The following is a 22,601-nucleotide window of genomic DNA, read 5'->3' on the forward strand; positions in this document are numbered from 1 at the left end:
ACGAAGGCAAAGGAGGAGGAAAATGCTGTGGTGGTGGTGGCGGTGGTGGTAGGGTAGTGCGGAAGGGACAGCGCCTTGAGAAATCGAGGCCAGGGAAGGGAAAGTGCCAAATGCGAAGCCTGGAGAAGGATGCCCTGGTGGAGACATTGAATCACGGTCCTGCAGGGATAATGCGGTGTTGAATTGCCCGTAGCGTACCACCGCCGATAGTTGACCAATGGCTTGCGCTCGCTTCCATATCCCCTGTTTCCCAACTCACCCTCTTAGTGCAGAATGTCCTGGAAGGAGCAACAAGCCCCGGCAGACGAACAGGCAAGTCGGACGGGAATGACAAGTCTATGGTACATAGTACCTAAGATATCGACTTGCCTGATTGGTAGGTCTCTGTTTGGGACGTCCCGCCTCATCCAATCCCACCTCACATCATCTACCTACTCTGTACTCCGTAGCGTGCTTACGAATATACAACCGCGTGTTGCTTTCTCGCTGGCCCATTTTTAGCCTGAGCCCCGAAAAGGTGCAGCCCCTTTCCTCACTGCTTAGCATCTTCCGCCTTACCTCATCAGCATCGTCGCTAGTCAGCGTTCTCTCCTATGCGAGTCCGTGCAATTTTCCATATCAAAACCGGCCGATTCCACCGGCTGGGGAGGGCTGCTCAAAGTTAAAGGCTTGGTAGCTATAATCAGGTACCGGATCTGGGATTGGCTGTGGTAGCACGCGCCAGCCAGCGCACCTCCTTGATTCCCTGGCCGTTGATGGGCCCGCGCCGCCCGCCTGAGGGCTGACCTGACCGCCGACCGGCGCTAGAGCAGGGCCCAGGTGAGGGACATGGACGGAGCACGCACGCCATGGGGCCACGGGCAGAGGCACCGCCGCAACGGTAAGGTGACCTGAACGGTGGACCATGACCAGAACAGCAATGTCATTTCACGTCTTCCCAACTGTCCCACCGCGTGCGTCGAGCAAAAGAGTGTATGGGGGCCAAAAATGGTCTCCAAAGACTCAAATCTGTGTCATACGCCACTCATCTCATCATTGGCGACTCGTGGCGGCGGTGGAGAGTCGCTATTTGGGTTACTCTTTCGGCTGTCTGGACAAAGTACATTATGTAGGCGTATCGGGGCGTCGTTGGCTTGCTGAACGGCCCGTCGGCTCGGCCAAAGTGAGAGTTTGCGCGTCTCTTGCGCCTGCGCCATGCAAGATTCGGGGCGGGAATGACCCTGGATCTGGTCACATTTGCCCGTTTGGCCAAGTAACTCGCAATGGCTGAGCACTTCCGTCCTGGGCCGTCCACGGAGAACCTGTATCTCAAGATTGTCAGACAAATCATTCTCTGGTGCATGGGCGCCGGCCTTGTATGTGGACTGCGGACTGGAGCTCAAATTGTGACGAGTCGGCCGGGTCAGATTGTCTTTCATCTCGTCTGAAGGCGATAAACCACCCGACACAACCTTAAACGAATGCAACGGGGTTTCCCTGCCATGCTCGAGTCGGGATCACACTGGGTATGCAGCAACGCAGAGATGGGATGGGCGACAAGGCGCTGTAGGGAGGATAATGGTCCGGTGTTGCGAAGGATGGAGAAATGTGTGTTGTGCTTCCGTGTAAGCTGCTCAAAGAGGCGTGCTTGAAAGTGCCTCTCCGCAAGGCCAAGAGGTCTCAGTACGTGATATGAATGGGCTTTGCCGTGCCGAGCCCACTTGCGTAATCGCTGTGCTGCATTAGTTGGCCGTCTGGACCATGGCTGCTGACGGGCACCAGAGTGCGTGTACTCTGTACCGTGCCAGACTAACTGGTATAGAAAAGAGTACATACCCAGAGGCTTTCATGATCGGTGTGATGATTGAATGGTTTCTGCCTGACAGCCTACTGAGTACGAATGGTCATGGCGCTATGAAAATGGGGGTTGGTGCACTGCACAAGGCGCATTATTCACTTGTGCCGACTCAGCCTGGGCTCACCTGCAGGGCCTTGCGAGTTATGAACTGCTGTTGGCGCCGGTGTAGATTGGCGGTGTCATTGCCGGTGGCGCCTGAGAAAGGAGGTAATCAAAAGGAAAGGGGCGGATGTGTAGACCTACCTACGATGTACGCGTGGACGAAAACCCGGGCTGGGCGCTGGGGACGAGGGACAAGAAAGGAAGAAAAATAAATTAAAATTGAATAAAAAAGATCCAAAGTAATTGACCACGCCCACACCTCACCAGAGGCTACCAAAGCACAGGTAGGTACTCACACGCCCACCCCACACACCCACGGCTGCCACGCCCCCTTGCACGTTCTCCTCCAAGGTATTTCTTGTGCCTGGACTTCCTAATTGCTACTGCCCAGGAGTACCCGGCTTTGCTGCCATTTCAGCTCCCTTCTCCTGCCCCGGTCGTTCTCTTTCTTTCTCGCGCGCGTGCGCAGACACAGATACTAGAGAGTGGGCTTTACTACATCCCATCCCATCCCCGACCCACCCGATCCTGGCCCATCCCATCCATTCCCCCTCCAACTGCTTGTCACTTGGTCGATTCATACATACCTCCTCACATAGTCCTGTCTTCCCTCTGCTTGTTTGCCGCCACACCCCCATCCCCGCTCTCCCTTACCCCCAGCTCCTCATCCCTCGTCCCTGGTCGTGTGTTTCCATCAATCAATCAATCTCCCATCCTTCGCTGCCTCGTCCATCCACATTCTTTCTTGCTTCCCCTTCCATTCCTTTACCACCCTCGCTTTTCCACTTCCCTTCATTTTTACTCCTCTCGTTCGCTCTCTCCTCTCCTGCCGCCCCCACCCCTCGCCCGACCTCGTCTTGGACAAGTCGATCTCGAGATCCTCCCGCCTCCGTCAAGAATTCCACCGGCGACGTCAACTCTTCGATTCTCAACCTGCGCCCCTTTGCGTCTTGAAGGGGGTTTCTGTTCGACCTGATCCTGCCGCCAACTTATGTGCCTTGGGTCCATTTGACGACTCTACGGAGGTCCCGCCGACAAATGCCAGCTTCCTCATGAATTCGACATCGGGAGCCGTTCTAATCATACAAGACGTGACGGACCATTGAACGCCGTCCTTCTCGTACCATCCGACGATATCTCGTCGAGTCGCTCATTACACACCGAAACTCCACCCCACGCTCATTGACAACACCCAGTCAAGTACATTCGTTACAAAAACACCCTGACAAAGTGAGTTGCTGCTGTCAATTGCTGATGCCGACCCCGACTAACATCAAACCCGAGACCACTTAACCCAACAACCAAGACTGGTATCTTTTACAATCACTTCAAGTCCCTTCAATTGAATATACGATAATCGGAAGGGAATCATGCATCCCAAATCTGCCCTCCTGGCTGCGGCCCTGGGCTTTGCCTCAACCGCCTGCGCCGACCAAGAAAGGCCGAAGATTTACTTTCCCCGTCACGTCAAACGTCAGTTTACGAATGCGACGATAACGAGGCAGGAGACGTTCCCGGCGCCTGAGAGCACCCCGTTCGAGTCTACGTCAGATTCCTTCGGTTCATCCTTCGGCGACATACTGACGAGCCTGTCCGATTCCCTCTTCGGCCCATCATCGACCATCGCGTCCACGACCCCGTTGCCTACTTCCACTGTTTCTGCCCCCGCACTTGACTCGTCCGCACCCCTCTCGACCCTGTCCACGACTGTTCAAACCCTTCCCGATGGCAGGGTGACGACCGTCATTATCTCGAGCACCGTAGTCTTTGACCCGACAGAGACGACGGACACGACCACACCTGTTGGATCCACGAGCGCTTTGCCCCCGGTTATCGTGCTGCCGACGACTAGCGAAACATCCACCGTCGCGATTAGTGAGCCGCTCGTGAGTTCTCAGGTTCCCACGACTTCGCAGGCCACGCCGACGCCATCCGAGACCAGTGCCATTGTTCAATCCAATGGCCCCGAGTCCAGCTCTGTGGAGCCCCTGCAGTCCGCGTCTGCGCCGGTTTCCACCAAGTCTTCGACACCTGTTTCGGTCTCCGAGTCTATCGCTAGCTCCACGACTCAGGTCACCTCGGAAGACGCCAACACGAGCATCGAGGCCGTCTCGAGCACCCAGCCTGCACCCACCTCGGAGTCCGAGCCGACCACGTCCGTGTCCTCGTCTGGTATCCTCTTGGCACCCACGGGTGTTGTGACCCCGACGTCCAACGTCGAGCCTACCACCTCGACAAGCGAGCCTGGACGCACTTCGGTCTCTGACCAGGAAACATCGTCTAGTGCTGTCGCCCCTAGCGCAATTCCCAACGTCAACACCACAGAGCCTGAAGTGTCGTCCCTGGCGAGCTCCGTTGTCCTCACTGTAGAGACGTCTTCCACTGCCCTCCGATCGACTGCGGCCGCCAACAGGGCCTCTGCCGAGACTACTTCCGCTTCCGTCTCGGAGACTAGCAGGCCCACCAACCCTTTGGACCCCATCGTTTCCTTCATTTCCAGCGAAGTGGCTATTCCCACGAACATTACTGGGCCCATCGCCAACGCCACTTCCGCCGAGGTTCCTGTCTTCTCCACATCCGACATCGTAATCCCGACGCCCACTGCTCTCCCAGCTCCTACCGACCCTACGGCTACGACACTTCCCGTCCCGACAGAACCCGTTGCGAACGTCACATCATCTGCCGAGGCCCCCGCCGACCTAACTACGTCACTGCCTGTCCCGACCGAGCCTGTTTTGAACGTCACATCGTCCACTGATCCCCTTGCTGAGCCCACGACCATTCTCCCTACCACTGACATTGCCAATGCCACCTCAACCGAGGTGCCTGTAGGACAGACAACTTCAACCCCCGTGTCGTTTACGGATGGCATGACATCCGTGCTCACAGCTTCGGCCACGGCCACTGTTGAGATACCTGCCAACAACACCTCGACTGAGGTGCCCCTGACGACCTCTCAACTCCCGACTTTGACCGAACTTCCCACGTCTGTTACTTCTATCAGTAATGCCACCGAGACTGACAGCGCAACTGTACCGCCGACTGCTACTGCCTCCCTGTCGTCCACCACTGTCTCCAATGAAACGGCCACCGCTACGGAGCCCCTGCTTACCACCAGCGAGACCCTCACCTCGGCAACCGAGATCCCTGTCTCAACCACCGTCCCTGTAAACACGACGGAGGTTCCTTCGGAGACGCCCGTGGAGACTACGCCCACAGCTACACTGCTCTCGCCGACCACCACGTCCTTGGTCATTACTACTCCCGTGATCACCAGCATTCCAGCCACGGCCACCATCACCGACTCGGAGTCATGGCTTCCGAGTACCATCATTGTGGAACTGTCCACCTCACTCAGCACTCCCACGGAAGCTCTCGCGCCCACGTCGACGGCCCCGTTGCCTTCCGATTTACCCAAGGTCATCAGTGGCCCCGAACCCAATGTTGAACAACCCAAGGACTCCATGCTTCTCCAGATTGGTTTCCTGCACGGTGAGAACTATCAACACGTGAGCAAGAACCCCAACGCTGCCGCCCAAATTTTCACATGCCTGCCCAAGGCTCTGGCGGATGCGGCCGGTCTCGATATCAACCAGATCCGGATGACGAAGCTCGTCCCATTCGACACGTCACAGACCCTCGGTTACATCACCACGCTTGCCAAGTTTTACTACCCCCGCAGTATGGTGGACACCCTTCGCATGGACATCAAGATCCCCAACTCGGCCATTTACAACAACCCGGACCAACTCGTCTTCAACCTCACGCAGAACATCAATCCCGCCATTGAGATTATTCCGGGCATGGAGGACGATGGCAGCTCCACTGGCAATGATGGGTCGTCGTCGACCTCAACTCCCAACAACCCCAACGATCCCTTCGGCGGTAGCGACGACAGCTCCAAGCAGTCTCCTATCCAGAAGGGCACAGCTGCTGCCATCGGCATTGGCGCTGTTGGCGTTGCTGCTGCGTACGGTGCTGCTATGTTCATCATTGCCCGCCGCTATAAGCAGAAGAAGCAGGCACACCGCCGCGCGAGCTCTGTCACCTCGTCCGAGATGCGTTACACCGGTGCTGGTAGCCCGCCCATGATGGGTGGTGCCTTGATGAGCCGCGATTTCTCCAACTACGGCGGAGTCGCTGGCGGAGTGCCTGGCGGCCGCGAGAGTCATGGCAGTGGTCAGACCGGCCGAAGCGGCATGGGCAACTCGGCGAGAACAGCCTATATCTCGGCGCCTGTCGCTGCTGAGAACTCCCTCGGTTGGAACTGATTGACGACTTGGACGCCACTTTTTATCTGTCACAGATTTACGCTTCGATACCCTTCTGGAAGAACCTGTTTGAATGAGATGCTTGGCAACTGCGTGGTATACACCGAAGGCATTTAGAGAGAACACCTCTTACGTGTCCTAGGCCATGAGCTATCTGCTCGAAAGACTTCTTTACTTCATTTGCATTCTGCCTACAATACCCTTCTACTTCCGGGCCGATCCAGGTCAGCCCCTATTATCATGTCCTCGGCGCTGCTGTACGCGACCGCCTCGCTGACGCTGGGTGCGCTCCTTTGGCCGTCAGGGCTTTTTTCCTATTTTTTAATTTTTGTATCTGTGTTGAGGATATACATATGGGTCGAAAAGTACGACGGGGGAAGCATCAGAACCATGTTGATTCACGACATGTGCGGAGTTGGAAAGTGGCAGAAAAGTGGCGATACCCTGGGGAAAGGATCTCGGCTGGGTTTCCTTGTACATTTTTATCCAGAGGCGTAAAGTAAAGACGCTGCGCCTCCACTTCGGTCTTTTTCCCCGCCTGTCAAGTTGAGATGCGCTCAGGCTCATCCTGAGGCCATCGGACAAGGGGTCGCCTTGTGCTTGTATTGCCTCAGATACAGCAAATAGAGTAAGAACATAAGAAAAAAAACTATCAAAAACCACTGCGTCCGAAGGTCCAGCGTTACAATATATGCCGACCTGCGCAGGCTGTAAATAGATATCCTAGTCATTAGCAGGCCATCGTATATATCCGTTTGCAGCACCATCCTTGTCAACCGATGATTTCTCCTGTGAACTGTGGACGGGGGAGAAGGAAGCAGCATTTCATCTGCTAGATTTTACATCAGAGGAAACTCATCACTTGGGCCACATGGCGAATGATGGTTGGCAATATGCAACCGGCTGTTTCCTCCATTTACTCCTTGTCATTCTTCAAGGCGGCAGTATACGGAAGGACCTGGAATGATGATTTCGGGCCCGAGGACCGACTGAGATTTCAGTAACGAGCAAGAAGATATTGGGAGTGCTACCTCCGGTGGCCATGCCCTTGGTAGGCTCACGCATCGTACAGTCCCCGGCAATGGCAAAAACATATTGCCGAAATCTTCGACAAGATGGCGGCTGGCAGGATCGATCCGAAAACAGACACAGAAGTCAATAAGGTTACGCAACTCCAGGTGGTAGTCAAAAGATGAAGTTCATAGGCGACAAACGTAGGAATGTTGGATCGAACCTCCGAAGACACGTCTGGGGTGAAGAACGGGATGAGTGAGTTCTTGATGTCAGCAGTGTCGGAACGGAAAGTGGCCGCCGTCTAGATAGATATACATGAAAAGTAGAGGCCGGACTGATGATTGAATGGGAAGAAGGGGAAGGGACGGACGGAACTTGCTAGCCATCATTTTGCCGTTGAAAAGAGTCTCTGTGCTTTCAATTCCCCTTCACCTTACATGCCATGTGCTCACTCAGTAATATTAGGCATGCCACCCAGCGTAGCGTTACTATGACCCCTGATCGCAGTGTAGACAGGCAGTTAGTCAGTAACAACATAAGTAGGGTAATAGTGCCATTATTCTGCGCCATCGAAGGCACTGTAAGTTAATGAAAAGCCGACTGGACGCGGGGGGGGGGGGGGGGGATTAAGTAATAGACCAACTAACGGGCAAGAGGAAGAAAAGGTACGGAGGTTTGCGAGCCTCAGCGTTGTGTGCACCAAGAGAAACCGTGGTTTCGAACTGCAAATCTGTCACAAGGGATTAAAGGGTATATACAGTAAGTAAATCACATTTGTGCGTCTCTGAGAGTTGATCCATTGATCATTCCTAATCCTGTAGAACAGCGCAGTTCAAAGTATCTATGAATTAAATTTTTTGGTATGCTATAACAAATGGGCGATTGGTTTAGTGGTATAATGACCGCTTAGCATGCGGTAGGTCCTGGGTTCGATTCCCAGATCGTCCATTACTATTCCTATTTCCTATTTTTAAATAGGCATCTATCCATCCATTTATCCGCAAGAGAATCAGACTGATAGTGATGGACCTGTCAGTCTTTTTTGTCGTCCGTCAGGAGGGTGTGGGATCGATAGGTCGGTCATGCACGAGAAACTGCTATGGTAAAGGAAAATGTCGCATAGGTAGGGAAGTGGGTAGGAGTAGGTAGGTATGTTCAGTGTTAGGCATATACTTATACTGTGTTTTTTTTACCATGTTCGCCACCCGCCACCTCCCCTATCTTCTGTACCTGTGCGACCTTAAGAGTGACCGCCTTGGCTACGTACTTGGTGCCTACCTAGGTAGATATCTCCGTCCGCTTTGCCTTGCCAGGCAGTGCGCTAGTGCAGAAGGCACATTCAGGAAAATATCAAGGTAACCTCGAACAACGACCCGCAAAGCTGTCGGACGAGCTCCTTAGCCCTCTCGGACCCGTCCGTCCATACCGAACTGTCGCCCTCCCACGCGATCGCCACAATCCTTGCTTCATCTCCCGCGGCAACCTGGATCTCGACGATCGGTGACCTCATCCAGTTCCTTGCGAACACTAGCTTCTCTTCTCTCGCCAGAGAGATCTCCCATCAGCCGTCCATGCCCTTGGGCTGATACCCCTGCTCCATACGGTTCCAGCTACTGGCGGAGAGGGGATGGGCACAGGATGTCGTGATACGTGTCGAGAAGTCTCGTGTCGTTTTCGACACTGTTTTAGGCTTGCGGTGAAAGACACGTAAAAGCCGCATTTGTTCAAGCTGGTGAGAACCTGTTGTTTGTTAAGGGGAAGTTGAAGAACAAGCTGTCAGTCAAACTGCGTCATCTCTCAGTATTAGACAAGCCAGGTGGCTTGAACACCACCAATTGTCATTCCACACCAGGCATGAAATAATCTTTTCGGGTCCTACTGTAATGTCATCTTTAACTCGCTGTTGCTTGTTGCTGCTGTAGTACAGTATCATGCGGAATGAATGGCTGCCAAGAGAACATACAAAGGGAAGGGAGTGAGTTCGTTCAATATAGTTCACTGATTGACCATGTTACTAGGTCGGCCTGCCTACCTTACAAATTTGAAAGCCAGCCTCTGCCTGGACCTCAACTCCGTAGCCACGTATTTACAATCACAAGGAGATACCAGCGATTTCCCCGAGACGCCGAACACCGAAGTAAAAAGAGCCAATGTTAACCACCTTATTTGTCATGTGCTTCGATAAGTTCGCCTGCTGCCAATAACGTGAGCTATGCTACTACGTCACGCCTCTTTTGTAGCCTCGCTGGAGCCTTCGATGACCGAAGGCGTAGTGCGAGCAGTCGTGGCATCCTCATCCCCAGCAGCTGCAGCTCGAAGGTGGGACGGGTTAGCTGGCTCGCTGGGGTTGCCATGGGCTGTTGAACCGGGGAGTAGGTCTGTCAGTTGCTTCTCTATTCGTGTGTCAGCCAAGTTCTGTAACATCCTCTAAGGCTCCTCACCCAGGTCGCGAATCCGGTGGCGCAGCATCTGGTTCTCCCTGACAAGCATCTGAGTCTCTGCCTGGTAGAAGGCACTCTCATCCCGACCTCCGAGCACCCAATGATCGCCGCTATCGCCGCTTATAGACGTCGACCGTAATCTCGGAGAGGCACCGCGACTAGGAGTCCTGGACCGGCGCTGGAGATCTGCTCTCGCCATGTCAAAAGAGCTCCGGGGATGAGACATGACTGGCGATCGTGAGAAAGAGCCAGAGGACGGCAATGGCGTGAATCCCGACGGTGGCAAAGCGCTACTCGGCTGCGAAATGGGCGTTCCTTGGTTGGACCTCTCAGAGGCAATGGCCGAATCGTCGACGGCGGAGGAGCCCTGACCTTGGGCAGCTTGCAGCTGCTGGAGCTGCAGTTGTTGCTGACGAATCATTTGCAGCAGACGGTTCTTTTTCCTGTTAATATCTCGATACCTAAAAGACGCGATAACCACGTACGACTTGGGCCTCCTGCTCGGCTTCTAGCTCCTGGTGGAGCTCTCCCAGACTAGGAGCTCGATTGTGGTGAGGGTCACCACCGGGGACCATCATCGGCGAGGTTGCCATGGGCTGCGGGCTGGCAGTTGTGGCGCCGCTTGGCTGCGTGTGTTGGTTATCTGCTACCATCTCTCCCGGACCGGGAAGAGAAGGGTCGTTGAGTTGTAGGTTCATCAGAACCGTGGATCGTCTTCGGCCGGCGTTGGGGGATTGTCGACTTCGCGAGAGGGAACCGCTAGAAGAGCCTAGGACGATTAGCACCAGACCACAACTCGGTAGTTATCACACATACGCCTGGACGGTTCGTGCTGGAGACCAGCATTCATGGTGGCTGCGGCCTGCAGCGAGGTCGACAGGCGGCGCGGCGAACCGTTGGGCGACTCGCCCCTGTGGACGGAACCGCCGGTAGTGGGAGGGAAAGGGGCTTCGCTGTTGGACAACGACATTCTGGATCGGACGGGCAGAGATGGAGGTGATGAGGGGAGAGAGTTCAGGTCCGGGGCCATGTCATTGATGGTTTTGTTAAGCTGAGACGGCTGTGCCGATAATTCGGGTGGTTGACCGTGGGTATCCAGCGACAGTGGCGGCAGCGACAGCAACAGCGACTGTGGGCCAGGCAGGTAGTCGAACGCTGAGAAACAAGAGATCGCTGTCAAGATGAACGCGACTCTGCACTGACAGGCGGGAGGTGGGGTGAAAGTGCGTCAGAAGTGGCGCGCTAGGTACCCAGTGTGAGGTAATCCTAGAGGTGTGTGAATGGGGGCGGTAGAGTTGATGGAATCTGGAGGAGAGGCGTGAGAGGTTAAGGAGTTTAGAGGAGAGATGGACGCGAGCTAAGGATATAGAATGTCATAGGAGATCGGAGGGTTTGACACACATAACGGTGGCATGCTTGATAGACGTCGGCTGACCGCAGTGACTGGTGACAGTTGAGTTTCTGATATCTGCAAGTCACGGGCTACATCGATCCGATCCATGGGAAGGACTGGAGGCAGGCAGGCAGACAATCCGAAACCCACTGTAACTAGGAAGCTGGTACCTAGGCAGGTGGGTAGCTTCCAGTACAATCATCAGAATCTACCTACCTAAGGTAGGTAAGATAAGGTAGGTACCTATCCGGGTTCGCGGGTGACGTCTCGTGTCCCGCATTCCACCAATCAGGCAGCCTAACGTCTGCGGAGGCAGGCTGGGACATCCCGAAAAGCAGGTGCTTAGTCACATTGTCCTTTGATTCGTTTGGCCTGGCATCGACCACCGGCCTCGTTGACTGACGGAGCCGTCGTCTGCGATCTGATCAAGACACTAGATAGACAGTGTTTTGCGGCCGGATCCAGGTTCAATGGTTTTTCCGAGAACCAAACATTGCACCTCGTCGTTCGCCTGACTCTTACCAGCCGAACAGAGTCACCCAGAACAGGGTTCCAATCCTCACGAGTGGCTTACAGTTCGGTGGGGTCAAAGTCACTGGTTGTTGTCACGAGGAACTCATCCATCCTCGGCTCCCAACACAAGCTGTCGAGACTCACGGGCCCGACGGCGAATATTCGGGTCGTCATGGTCGGCATGGTGTTGATCTGACAAGCCACGACTTGCGTTCGAGGTGGTTTCCACCTGAAGGCTTCCAAAAACAGACACGCAAATCGGACGGCGCGCTGTCAAACGAAGCCTCGCGAGAGGATTAACAATGTTTATTTTCCGATGTTTATTCTTGTCGAGTCCATCGCCGCCGAACTTAAGTCTCAGGTGACCTTGAGCAAGCCACCGTTTGGTGATGTTCAGCGGGGGCCCGAGCCTTCTATTCTGGAGATCCTCGCTGCTGGATCTCCCGCCATGAGCGCGGGGCTGGGCGACCGGTAGAAGAACAAGTGCCGATCAAGGCGCCGCCAGTAACCCTTTCCAGCGCGGCCCTTACTGTGTCTGGATGAGCTGGCAGCCCAACTCCAGCACAGAGGGGTGGTGGCGTTGCTGTCCCAAGGCCAACCTTACGCTATGGACATGCTACGACAGTACACCGAAAGCCTTGCCGACGTTGGTCGGACTTGGCCCACGGTACGTGTGTAGCCAGAGCTGGCGATGACGGCGGAAACGGGCACAAAGACAATGACCCAGGGTCGATATGCACTTGGACCACGCGGCCAGGGACTGTGCGCTGGCTCGCGAGTATCGGAAAGCAAAGCTGGTGCTACCACGGAAGAGACCGTTGGGCCGTTTGGTGGACCGTGTCGCGCTTGATCGTCGCGGCCATCAGAGCTGCCGGCCTCTGTTGTTGCGTCGGGGCTGATTGCTTGAGAGACAATCATTTACTCCCGTCCCTTGTGAACTGTCGTCAGGCTATGATGCTGTTGTGACCAGTCTGCTTTACGTCGCTGTCGTCGTCAAAAAATACAGGATCGGCGTATAACAAACCACATAGCCGACGCAGGCTCATTGGTTCATGATTCATAGCTGACATGAGATGAAGACTGGCCCAGAGGTCCAGAACTCAAGTCGACACCCAGCGATTGCCTTGCAGTCCCACGCACGCACCCAAAGATTGCAATAGACAGAGACTGGGTTACGGTGGTAATGCGGGAGAAGAACCGTCCGATACATACTGAAACAGGACTAGGGTAGAGATGCACAGCCAGTCGCTGCTGTGACAAATTCGCTGGTCTGAAGAAGAGACGCAAAAAGCAACGTGGCAATGAGACATCCGCATTCTCGCTTATTGCTAGCAATACTGAAGCCGCCCAAAGTCAACGCGAACGCCCATCAATCGCCACAATCTGAATCACAAGTCCGAACGCTAGTACTACGGCATTGCCCATTCCGCAGTGAGCGGTTACAGGGCTGCTCACTAGGCAACTCTACGATGTGCAGTCCCGACAGCCTTGGAACTGCCGATGCCCCCCTATGAGCAGGGTCTTGCCTGCTTGGTGGACACGAGAGATTCCGGCGTGCTGGATGGTGTTCCGGCGATCAGGGGCCTAGACCGGATCGAGTCCCGAGGGCCGGTGGAGGTGGAAGAGGGAAAAGACACTACTGCAGGAACAGCATGACCACCATCACGTCAGACCGATCCCCGCCAACTCACTTGTGTGCTCTCCCAAGGGCCGAAGACCATGGCCTGCTCCGATTTGAACGCCGAGGATAATGCATAACAGCAAAAATCCTGCTGCCGGCACTGCCTTTCGAACAACGAAGCTGCTTGGCTGACCCGAGAGAACATTTCCGAAGCGGAAATTTTGTTTCGACAGTGGCTGACTGCCGGGGGAAAACAGCCAGCCCTGCCTGAAGTCGTGGCCGTCGTCAACCATACAGAACCGGCGGCAAGCTTCCCCGGTACGAAAAGAGAGCAGGAAATGGAAGGGAAAAAAAGGTTCGAGGCCGCGTCAAGCAGGAACACCAGAGGGTGCGCTGTGGTACTCTATGACCCCGTTGCTTGGGTTGCTTGGGACAAGTACCCGCTTTTCACACGAGCGCCGCGTCCTCGTCCCAGCAAAGGGTTGGATGGCATCTGCACTGGCCGAGCGCCACGCAAACACCAGTCGAAGCCAGCCTGTGAAAAGGTTGAAATGATCAGCGGCGGGCGCGAGGTCATGAAGATTGACGGATCTCAACCCTTCGCCATTACTCATGCTGTTGCTTCGACATTCCATCAGAAGGACAGGATCGCTTCAACCACCCACGGATGGCGGAGGTAACCCTCCAAGTGGCGGTGGTAGCAGCTGGCCTGTGTAAGTGTTTCGTCGAGTGTCAAGAGGCGACGCTATTCAATACAGCCGAGGAGAAGGAAGGCTAAGGGCGATATTTGGACGTCGATGTGTTGGACCATGGCCAGTTGACACAGGGGATGGAGGACAAGGCCGACGAACAACCGACGGGAGCATACAAGCGGGAGCTTAGATGGTCTCGTAGCAGGCGGCACATGGACCCCGAGTTTCTCAATCCGCTCCGGGGGCCTGCAAAAATTGGCTCACGGGATATTTGACGTAGAACCATTGAAGTAAAGGACAGATGTTTTCGCGTCGTTCGCTAGGACAGGAGTGTGTTGCAACCAAGGGGTCAGTCGATGGGCAACATCCTCACAAAATCCGCAAAGGATTAATGCACGAAGGTACATATTCAACGGGACGCAACCAAGGTGAGCGCCGCGGTAGAGGACTAGGAACTGAGTGTCGTCTGGAGAGGGAAATGCTCTTCACCCCGCCGGTCGGTGGCTACAAACCCTGTCGAGTGGGGAGGGTGTTCACAAACCGAAACCTCAGTCTTGGGTTGGCAAGGTTGTTAACCTTGAAAGGAGCGGCAAACAAGAAGCGCGGAGTCAAGCAACAGCTAGTCGGTAGCTCGTGAGCTAGGGTTTCAAAACATCGGAGAAAATGACGATGCTAACGAGTGAAGGCGAAGCGCATAGGGATCCAAAGCCCTCTCGAGCGAAGCCAACCTCTGTGCACACAGAGCTCTCGTGGTTCGTGGTTCTAGATGAAGCGTGGAAAAGTGGGTGGGAGGACGAACATGTGAGTGGCTGGCAGTGGTTGTGCCAGGGCGGTTGATAGCCCATGGCGTACCTATGCCATCGAGTGGTCGGGTTTCGCATTGGTGACGTATTTTTTGTGTGTACGGAGTACCTTGGCGGTTATCACATTGTATTTTTCCTGCAAAGAAATCATTTTCCTCAGGGAAGGGGGGGTTCGCTTCATACAATTGCTTTTTGGCAAACATTTGAGGTGGTTGCCTTGGGAGTGGGGAAGCAGTCATGTGTTTTCGTCGTACCTATTGCAGTGTACTCTGGAGGAACATTATCTTTTGCTGTTCCAGTGCGTTTGCTTGTTGGTGGAAGGGTGGGGGAGGGGAGGATCTATCTATACCCCTTTTGCAATGGAACGTCGTTATTTGCCCCTGCAGAAGCCAGAGCTATCCGCTCCGTCGGATTTTGGATGGTTCTGCGTCGGGGATTCGCCAGCGCAAAACAGGGAAGAGTGAGGGAGGCAGGCCATTGGCGTGTTTCCTTCCGTTCCAAACATCCCCAGACGAACATGGGGCACCAGCTCCGTCTGTCGTCCTTTCTTCTCGCCTGGCCTCAAGGGTGAACCCAGGGCCTGCGAGGAGGCACTCCGTCGCAGCGAGGCCAGCTACAAGGGAGACCGATGGATGGATTTGTTTTCTTGTTTTTGTTTGGTGTGGCTGTTGCACGGATGTTGTGATGCTGTGCATCCTCCTCGTGGGCAACGAACGACGGTAGGTATGTAGCACGCAATGCACGAAATCCAGATACGCAACAGCACTTACAGCTCAACTAAGGCAAGGTTGCGGACACGGATACCTTATCGTTGCGGTACGTATCGTGTCTCTCTGTCTCTCATACCCTGTTGCAAATGCTGAAATGACGAACGCCGACGAGACATGAGCGACAACTGAACGTCGTATCGTCATTTCGCAGCTGCACGTTGGCGAACGGCGAAAATCAATGCAGGCCACACATTTTGGCATATTTTCCCACTCTAAAGACATTTCGCTCGCCCAGCAAGCAAGCAGCCCTTGTCAAAGATTGTCAATTGGTCGCCCTTTTTTCGGCTGAGGCTTCATTTGCCGGCTGCCAAAGTTTGGGGTCTGCGGTAGTATCAACCAGCATCAGTCAGGGGGATACCACACGACCCTGAGATGGATTCGGGTAACTAGGGGATCCCAAAGAAGAAGAAGCCATTTAAGAGCTCGCCAAGTGTGTCATGGGGAATGGGAAGCGAGTGACTCGTTCCTGTGTCGGAGAACAGCTCATGTCGCTGTCGCCGCCAGTAAGTAAACAGGGCGATTGGACAGGTCCAAATTGACCCTCTTGAAGAGTTTTTCTTTTCATAGCTTCGTTTTCGTCCCCCCCTTCTCTCTCTTGCTCTCCATCTCCCTACCTCCCCATCCAATTTGTCGAGTCCATGTCCCTGAATCCCCTGTCCAAAGGTTACCAAATCTGACGATGAGCAGGTACCTACGTTATCTGTCTCTCCCTTTGCTACTCACTGCCGCGAGCTGCGGTGTGTAGCAGCAGTATTTCACACGAGCCAGCCCGCTCCTACTGCGTGTTCCTTTTTCGGCTCAACCTCTGCTTCTGCCGCCACCGCTGCCGCCGCTGTCCAGGCTCGCTCGCTACATGGGACGAGAGCAGTTGGGTGGGTGGCGAGCTGGGTACTGCTGCAAGGGGGCCACCAAGGAACATTGAATCCGGACGATACAAGGTTCAGGGAACAGGGCCCTGTGCTTCAGCCCGGACGTCGGCCGCGCTGTCTCTTCGGCGTCTCTGTCTGTTCGCCGTCCCCTATCGTCATGTTGGAAGAGAGTTAGTCAGAGGCAGACGGGGGAAAGGGGAGGAGGGCGAGGAGCGCCAAAGCGAACCAGCGGAAAACCCATACAAACTAAGATGATCCATTATTATCCTGGCCTGGACGTCGCCTTGGACGGGTACACTAATATCTACCTAACCGCCAGCCTGCCAACCACATCCCAGATAGGTACCTGGAAAGTACTGCCAATGCCCAATGCATGTACAGTAAATGTGCCTGCTGGGAGGGAGGCACCTTACCTCGCAGAGCGGGTGCGCTTGCGCCTGTGCCTGTGCCTGTGCCTGTGTCTGTGCTAGCAGCTAAAGTAAGCCCACCGACCTGGCCTAGTGGCCCGGCCGAGCTCCTCACATGCACTCTATCACTTTCGCAGCATCCAGCTCTGCTCAATGTCCCCGTTGTTATTATTGTTGTTGTTGTTATTATTACTGCCCGAATGCCCTCCCAGACCCCCATACCCGTTTTCCGCGAGCGTTGTCTCATTTCATCCTCTTCTCATCCTCCTCCATCTACGTTCCTCTCCAGGGTGCAGTTGGTCCGTCAGGCAGGCCCTCTTTTCTATCTGTCACTCCCTACCTCTCTCATCCAACCACTTGTATCTTTCACCTCAGTTCTGTGAATTGCTTCTTTCCCAACAATACCTCCCAGCCCGGGCCCAGCCTCTTACACGCACCACTAACAACACCGCCGCCCATCCATCTCTCAGTCGCATCGGACACACCGTCGAGCTTCACACAAAACAGCAACAAGAGGTTCCAATACCGCAAACACTTACAAGACGCACCCGAGTTCAGCGGACCGCGTTCCCCTCCGGCATCCCTCTCATCAGGCTCGTAATCGTTCTCAAACCCACCCCCTACGTACTATTGCTGGGGTTGAAGAGCTTGGTCCTAAAGGCCCACAGTCACACCCTGCCAACATTCAGTTGTTTCTTATGCCTACCAGCTCTACTTACATTGCCAAACCCACCTATTGCTCCCTGTTATGCCTGAGCGCATCGCCGTTCTTGACCGTCTTATACTCACATCACTGCCCACGCACTTCCCCTTCAGAAACTGTCTGCTCGACTCGCCATCATAAGCATTCGCTTGAAATCGACGTCTGGCTAGATCAACCGACCCAGCCATGGCCGATGCCGAGCCGAGCAGCCCCAGGGCTGCCAACTTTGCGGAAACACTGCAGTACCGTGCGACACAGTCCCGCAGAGCACGACCGCCCAATGTGCAAACCGCCGCCGGAGAGTCGACCCGCGTGCCTTTGCGCTCCGACAAGAGGCTCACCAGGCGAGACTCGCGACTCGGACTGAAGGGCATCTTTGGCAGAGCAAAGGCCGCTCGTGAAGTCGACCCCACCTCGTCCTACTTCGACACCGGGCGACCCAACAGCATTCGCGCCTCGCTGGCCGAGATTAGCAACTGGCCTCAGATGCGATCCGAACTCGCCTTACCCGGCAGCCATTCGCGACCGACGTCCGTCGCAACCAACCCGCCCTTTAACGACTTTTCCCTTCAGAGAAGACCAACTACCTCGCAAAAGTCCAGGCCACATGTCGCACCTGCGGCGAGGCCATCTCGGGGCAACCTCGCGACCTGGGATCCCCCGCCATTATTTCAAGCATATCCTCAAGCGATCAAGCATGCACAGCTCCCAGCGGCCACGACGTCCGCCGACGTTATTCTTCGCCTGACCGACCGAAAAGGCAGCGTCAGCCTTCGTGACGACCTGACACAGCTCGCACTCACCCCGGAGCTGGCTGAAGAGCACCGGACAGCCGAGAGGGCGCGCAAGAAACATTTACGAACGCTGTCGACCGTGAGACTTGAATGGACAACCAAGATTTATGTCCTCTGCACGTCGGGCTACCTGCTGCAATATGCTGGGGATGGCAACTTTGATCGTCTACCAGAAAAGGTGCTCCACTTAAGCAAGGACTCTGCTGCGTTTGTCAGTGACGCGATTCCCGGGAAGCATTGGGTTCTCCAGGTGTCTTCGGTGACGGAGTCTAACGGCCTCTCTACCACCGATTCCCGTTCGCTGCTGGCACGCCTGCCCTTCCGCGCATCCGACAAGAGGCATGCCGACAACTTCCTCATGGTCTTTGACAGCGCCGATGAGATGGAGTCATGGATCAGTATCCTACGCCGGGAAATCGAAGCTCTTGGGGGGAAGAAGAACCTCTCAGAGACCGGCAGGCCAAGAGCAGATGACAAAGTCGCCGAGCTTCGGATTCAGCCGAGCCAGCGCACTCTGGTCGTCCGTGACCCTGACAGGTTTTCGCGATTACTCGCGCCGGACTTCTCCCTACAACTGGAGCAAGCGAGGCTGCATGAGGACGAGCGTCGTTCCGTCACAGATGCCGACATGACCCGTGACCCCTCAATCGACGACATCTCCACCACCAACAGTATCATCTCGCACGACGGCCGCCAACTCGACAGCTTGCGCGACAGCACCAATCGACTCTCGTATATCTCGTCTGGTCAACGTACTTTTCTCACGTCTGCCGGCTCCTCTCCTGCGTGCTCTCCAGTCCGCGACAGCTTCGTCAGCAGCCATCTTGACGACCTGCCCCCTCCGGTCCAAGAGAACCAGAACCTCACGGCCAGACCGAGACCGAACGCCGCAGCGATTCTTGACCGTAGGCAGTCTTTGCAAAACTCGGGCTACCTAGAGCTCCGGGGCTCGCCCATGTCGCGGTCTCAGTCCACGTACACCGAGGCCGATTTTGCGCACGTTGCCGCAAACTTCAGCGTTCCCATCAGCAGGCGTTACAGTGCCGTCAAGAGCCCTTGTTCTAGTCCCGAGCAGGTGAGAGGCCGGGATTCCATCCCCCGGGTTGCCCGCAAAACTCCCCCAACCGCGCTCGCCATGGCGCGGCCCCTGTCGATTGTGGCAGACCAGCCATCCCCGGTGCAGGGTCTCGAGGCCGTGGAGGGCCAGGCAGCTGTGCTCGCACGTGTCCCGGAAACACAGGAGCGACCGACTTCGGCCAGCGATGTGTCGGGTGCGTTCCCTCCCAGACAAGCCAGCCTTGGTCCCAAGGAGCAGGCTGTCACGGTGACTCTTCGGACGAACCCGCGAAGGCACGCTAGCTCGCCATCCCTCAGCAAGCTGGAAGAGGTGCCTCTCTCGCCAGAGCTTCGGACCTTCATCCTCCCGTCCAAGACTCCAAGCCCGGCATCGTCTTGCGACGCTGCACGCGACTCTCCTCTCCCACTGTCATCGACCGGGCCTCGCTCTCCCGCCCAAATGGCCTCCAAAAGGTACAGCATGCATTCTACCTTGAGTCTGTCCCCCGGGAGCGACGACATGATCACCCCTCTCCCGACGTCTCCCATGGTAGCAACGACATCTCCCAGGGCGCCGCCTCGGGCAGCGCCGACAACCCCTCCCGCTCCATCAAGCAAGCAAATGCTCCGCGTTGACCATTCGAGAGCTAGCCTAAACAGACGCAGCATGCCTCAACTCGCCGAGGGACCCCCACCAGCACCGCCACCAAACTGCGCGCTGCCTCCCATTCCTCAGAAACTACGCCCCAGAGCGTAGGCTGTCTGTCCTTCGCTTGTTCCATTCACAAGATCAACCATTTCCCTTTTGCTTTCTTCTGACCACGGCCCATAGAGCAGCCCACAACGGCGCAGGTGTCACGTTTCCTATGTCTTTTGGTTACTTTGGTTTTGGTGTTTGCGTCATACCCCTTTGCTGCGCAAATCGGCGTTTATCGGATAGAAAGGCGCCCTCTCCGTGGTTCGCCATCTGGACGGCCTTTGGACTGTTTCGACGGTGGTGGCGGGCATAGAAAGCATGGCTGGTTTTGGCAGATGCAGAAAGAGGCAACGAAATCCCTGGGATGGGCCCCCGGGTGACGCATCGTATGACCTGTATCAGTATAGAAGGCGCCTTTATGAGGCAGTAAAATTCAAAGACATAAAATGGAACACAAGTGTTATCTGAGTGTGAAGTGCGATATATATTTATTCTTGACTGTGATGGATCGGACAACCGAAGGCGGAAGGCTCGAGACTGATCCGCTGGCGAACGTAGTGTACTGTGTCCGGACAGGAGGCTGAAGGGGCAGGTAGGAACCAAAGCGGTCTAGCGTCTTCTGCCCCACTGCATCGCTCAGTGGCGCACCACGAAAATCAATCAACCATCAAAATTCCTCGTCAAGGACCCCACCACGAACTTGACCATCGCGACAACCCGCTTCGAAACAGCAAACCTCTGACCGATACGACCGATTTCGAGCCCGGATCCGATTGTCACGTACGCGAGAATAGCATCTGTCATCATGGCTACGCCCAAGACCAAGTATGCCGCCCACACCGACCTTTATTTTTCTTTCCCTCACCGAAAGCAAAAGAGGCGAGGGAAAATAGAAACCAAATCAGCTAACCCCCTCAACCAGGCATGACTGGGCCGACGACGAAGACGTCGAGGAGACATCGACCGAGCTTCCCGCGCCCCAAACCATCAGCAACAAGGACGGCACCAAGACCATCATCACCTTCCGCTACAATGACCAGGGCAAGAAGGTCAAGATGACCCGCCGCATCCGCTACACGACGCACACGGAGAAGGTGAACCCCCGCGTCGCCGAGCGCAAGACGTGGTCCAAGTTCGGCCTCAGCGCCAAGGACCCCGCGGGTCCGGCCCCGGACACGACCTCAGTCGGCGAGAACATCATCTTCCGCCCTAGCACGAACTGGCGCAAGGACGAGAAGGAGCAGGGCGAGGACGCCGGCGCCCAGGCCCTCAAGGACAAGCTCAAGGACAAGCAGGTCAAGTGTCGTATCTGCAACGGCGAGCATTTCACTGCCCGCTGTCCCTACAAGGACACCATGGCGCCCGTCGGCGGAGACGCCGCCGATGTCGCCGCGGGCATGCCCGACGAGCCGGGTGCGGGCGGCGCCGCGGCGGCCGGTGGCCCTGGCGTTAAGAAGGGCAGTTACGTCCCGCCAGCGCTCAGAGCGGGCGCGGCCGGCGGTGCGGCTGCGGGAGACAGGATGGGCGGCAGCAAGTACGGCGAGCGGGACGACCTCGCAACGCTGCGTGTCACCAACGTGGGTTCTTCCGTTCCTGGCGTCGTGATGGCTGACTGGCATACTGACAATCGGACGACAGGTTTCGGAGATGGCGGAGGAGCAGGAGCTCCGCGACATGTTCGAGCGCTTCGGCCGCGTCACACGCGTCTTCCTTGCCAAGGACAGGGAGACGGGTCTGGCCAAGGGCTTCGCATTCATCAGCTTCGCGGACCGAGGCGATGCCGTCAAGGCCGCCGCCAAGATGGACGGTTTCGGTTTCAAGCACTTGATCTTGAGAGTCGAGTTCGCCAAGAAGGCGGCCTAAGCTGGGAAGCACGTGGTATTGGGGGTGGTGGTAGAGGTGGTGGTTGCACGGTAACGACGACGGTTCTTTTGATGCGACTACTGGAGATACGGCTACGGCAACGGTACAAAAATTGGCATCCTAGGGGTACGGTAGTTTATCTCTTTTTCTCTCCCCCTCTCTCGGGAATGCAAAGTCATGATCTTACGGGAAACTAGACGGTACGCTTGAAAGGGGTTTGTGGGGTGTCGGCGATGGCTTGGTCGAAGCAGGTCGAGTGCGACGCGTTAGGCCTCCTGAAGAAGCAGACGGGTCTGCAGAGTTTTCAACGTCCTTCTGGTTGGTGCTTGTATGGAAATTAATGTTGCTAGATTTCTGGTAACAAGGAAAATGTGCGAAGCAGGTATCTCTGATAAATCTCCCCGGCCTGACTCCTATTCCGCCCCGCTCTCCCAGTCAAATCGACGAGTACCAACAGATATACAAAGGAAACAATGGCGAGTTCATCGGAAAGGCGTACGACAGACGAGCGAGACCTCGACAACACGCCGAACGAAAGAGACCCAAACATGTCGGCCGGAAATCGTCTTTCCCAGTGGCTGCTGCATACGTGCGGTGTGTATTATGAGGGGAGTCGGTCTATATATGTTGGCTCCGTCATCATTATGTCGTCCAAGGCCGTGATAGATGGGTTTTGTTGTTTCGAGAACAACTACCGAAAGTGTACAGAGACGCAAAGGAAAAATAGGAAATAGTAAGGAGCTGAGTAATGTAAT

The 22,601-nt window shown here is 55.5% G+C and overlaps 8 protein-coding genes across 8 annotated transcripts; 5 read left to right on the top strand and 3 right to left on the bottom strand.

The window, feature by feature from the left end:
- Positions 1 to 860: 860 nt before the first annotated feature.
- Positions 861 to 2,132, bottom strand: CDEST_08446 (uncharacterized protein). Its single transcript, XM_062924605.1, has one exon. It carries the CDS (start codon positions 1,416 to 1,418, stop codon positions 1,014 to 1,016), a length of 405 nt encoding a protein of 134 aa, XP_062780656.1. The 5' UTR covers positions 1,419 to 2,132; the 3' UTR covers positions 861 to 1,013.
- A 483-nt stretch (positions 2,133 to 2,615) lies between these two features.
- On the top strand, positions 2,616 to 6,979 carry CDEST_08447 (Putative signaling mucin MSB2). Its single transcript, XM_062924606.1, has 2 exons — positions 2,616 to 3,169; positions 3,224 to 6,979. The coding sequence occupies exon 2, from the start codon at positions 3,310 to 3,312 to the stop codon at positions 6,208 to 6,210; it is 2,901 nt and encodes a 966-aa protein (XP_062780657.1). The 5' UTR covers positions 2,616 to 3,169; positions 3,224 to 3,309; the 3' UTR covers positions 6,211 to 6,979.
- Positions 6,980 to 9,447: 2,468 nt separating this feature from the next.
- Positions 9,448 to 10,635, bottom strand: CDEST_08448 (uncharacterized protein; the record flags this gene model as incomplete). Its single annotated transcript, XM_062924607.1, has 4 exons — positions 9,448 to 9,617; positions 9,666 to 10,101; positions 10,151 to 10,434; positions 10,482 to 10,635. The coding sequence occupies 4 exons, from the start codon at positions 10,633 to 10,635 to the stop codon at positions 9,448 to 9,450; spliced, it is 1,044 nt and encodes a 347-aa protein (XP_062780658.1).
- A 1,329-nt stretch (positions 10,636 to 11,964) lies between these two features.
- Positions 11,965 to 12,489, bottom strand: CDEST_08449 (uncharacterized protein; the record flags this gene model as incomplete). The annotated part of the gene is made up of 2 exons (XM_062924608.1): positions 11,965 to 12,100; positions 12,176 to 12,489. The coding sequence occupies 2 exons, from the start codon at positions 12,487 to 12,489 to the stop codon at positions 11,965 to 11,967; spliced, it is 450 nt and encodes a 149-aa protein (XP_062780659.1).
- A 1,041-nt stretch (positions 12,490 to 13,530) lies between these two features.
- On the top strand, positions 13,531 to 13,872 carry CDEST_08450 (uncharacterized protein; the record flags this gene model as incomplete). Its single annotated transcript, XM_062924609.1, has 1 exon — positions 13,531 to 13,872. The coding sequence occupies one exon, from the start codon at positions 13,531 to 13,533 to the stop codon at positions 13,870 to 13,872; it is 342 nt and encodes a 113-aa protein (XP_062780660.1).
- An 855-nt stretch (positions 13,873 to 14,727) lies between these two features.
- On the top strand, positions 14,728 to 15,258 carry CDEST_08451 (uncharacterized protein; the record flags this gene model as incomplete). Its single annotated transcript, XM_062924610.1, has 1 exon — positions 14,728 to 15,258. The coding sequence occupies one exon, from the start codon at positions 14,728 to 14,730 to the stop codon at positions 15,256 to 15,258; it is 531 nt and encodes a 176-aa protein (XP_062780661.1).
- Positions 15,259 to 16,934: 1,676 nt separating this feature from the next.
- On the top strand, positions 16,935 to 20,488 carry CDEST_08452 (uncharacterized protein). Its single transcript, XM_062924611.1, has one exon. It carries the CDS (start codon positions 17,623 to 17,625, stop codon positions 20,041 to 20,043), a length of 2,421 nt encoding a protein of 806 aa, XP_062780662.1. The 5' UTR covers positions 16,935 to 17,622; the 3' UTR covers positions 20,044 to 20,488.
- Positions 20,489 to 20,657: 169 nt separating this feature from the next.
- Positions 20,658 to 22,601, top strand: CDEST_08453 (Putative RNA recognition motif domain, nucleotide-binding alpha-beta plait domain superfamily). Its single transcript, XM_062924612.1, has 4 exons — positions 20,658 to 20,808; positions 20,906 to 21,560; positions 21,622 to 22,164; positions 22,229 to 22,601. The coding sequence occupies exons 1-3, from the start codon at positions 20,789 to 20,791 to the stop codon at positions 21,844 to 21,846; spliced, it is 900 nt and encodes a 299-aa protein (XP_062780663.1). The 5' UTR covers positions 20,658 to 20,788; the 3' UTR covers positions 21,847 to 22,164; positions 22,229 to 22,601.

Source organism: Colletotrichum destructivum, chromosome 5 (assembly GCF_034447905.1).
Source record: "Colletotrichum destructivum chromosome 5, complete sequence".
In the NCBI taxonomy this organism is placed as follows: domain Eukaryota; kingdom Fungi; phylum Ascomycota; class Sordariomycetes; order Glomerellales; family Glomerellaceae; genus Colletotrichum; species Colletotrichum destructivum.

What these genes read in the sequence shown, in the direction of transcription:
- CDEST_08453 (XM_062924612.1), top strand. Translation starts at nt 20,789, where the DNA reads ATGGCTACGCCCAAGACCAA. An exon ending in ATGGCTACGCCCAAGACCAA is followed by an intron (nt 20,809 to 20,905) that starts GTATGCCGCCCA and finishes CCCCTCAACCAG; the next exon opens with GCATGACTGGGCCGACGACG. An exon ending in CAACGCTGCGTGTCACCAAC is followed by an intron (nt 21,561 to 21,621) that starts GTGGGTTCTTCC and finishes ATCGGACGACAG; the next exon opens with GTTTCGGAGATGGCGGAGGA.
- CDEST_08452 (XM_062924611.1), top strand. Translation starts at nt 17,623, where the DNA reads ATGGCCGATGCCGAGCCGAGCAGCCCCAGGGCTGCCAACTTTGCGGAA.
- CDEST_08446 (XM_062924605.1), bottom strand. Translation starts at nt 1,418, where the DNA reads ATGAAAGACAATCTGACCCGGCCGACTCGTCACAATTTGAGCTCCAGT.
- CDEST_08447 (XM_062924606.1), top strand. Translation starts at nt 3,310, where the DNA reads ATGCATCCCAAATCTGCCCTCCTGGCTGCGGCCCTGGGCTTTGCCTCA.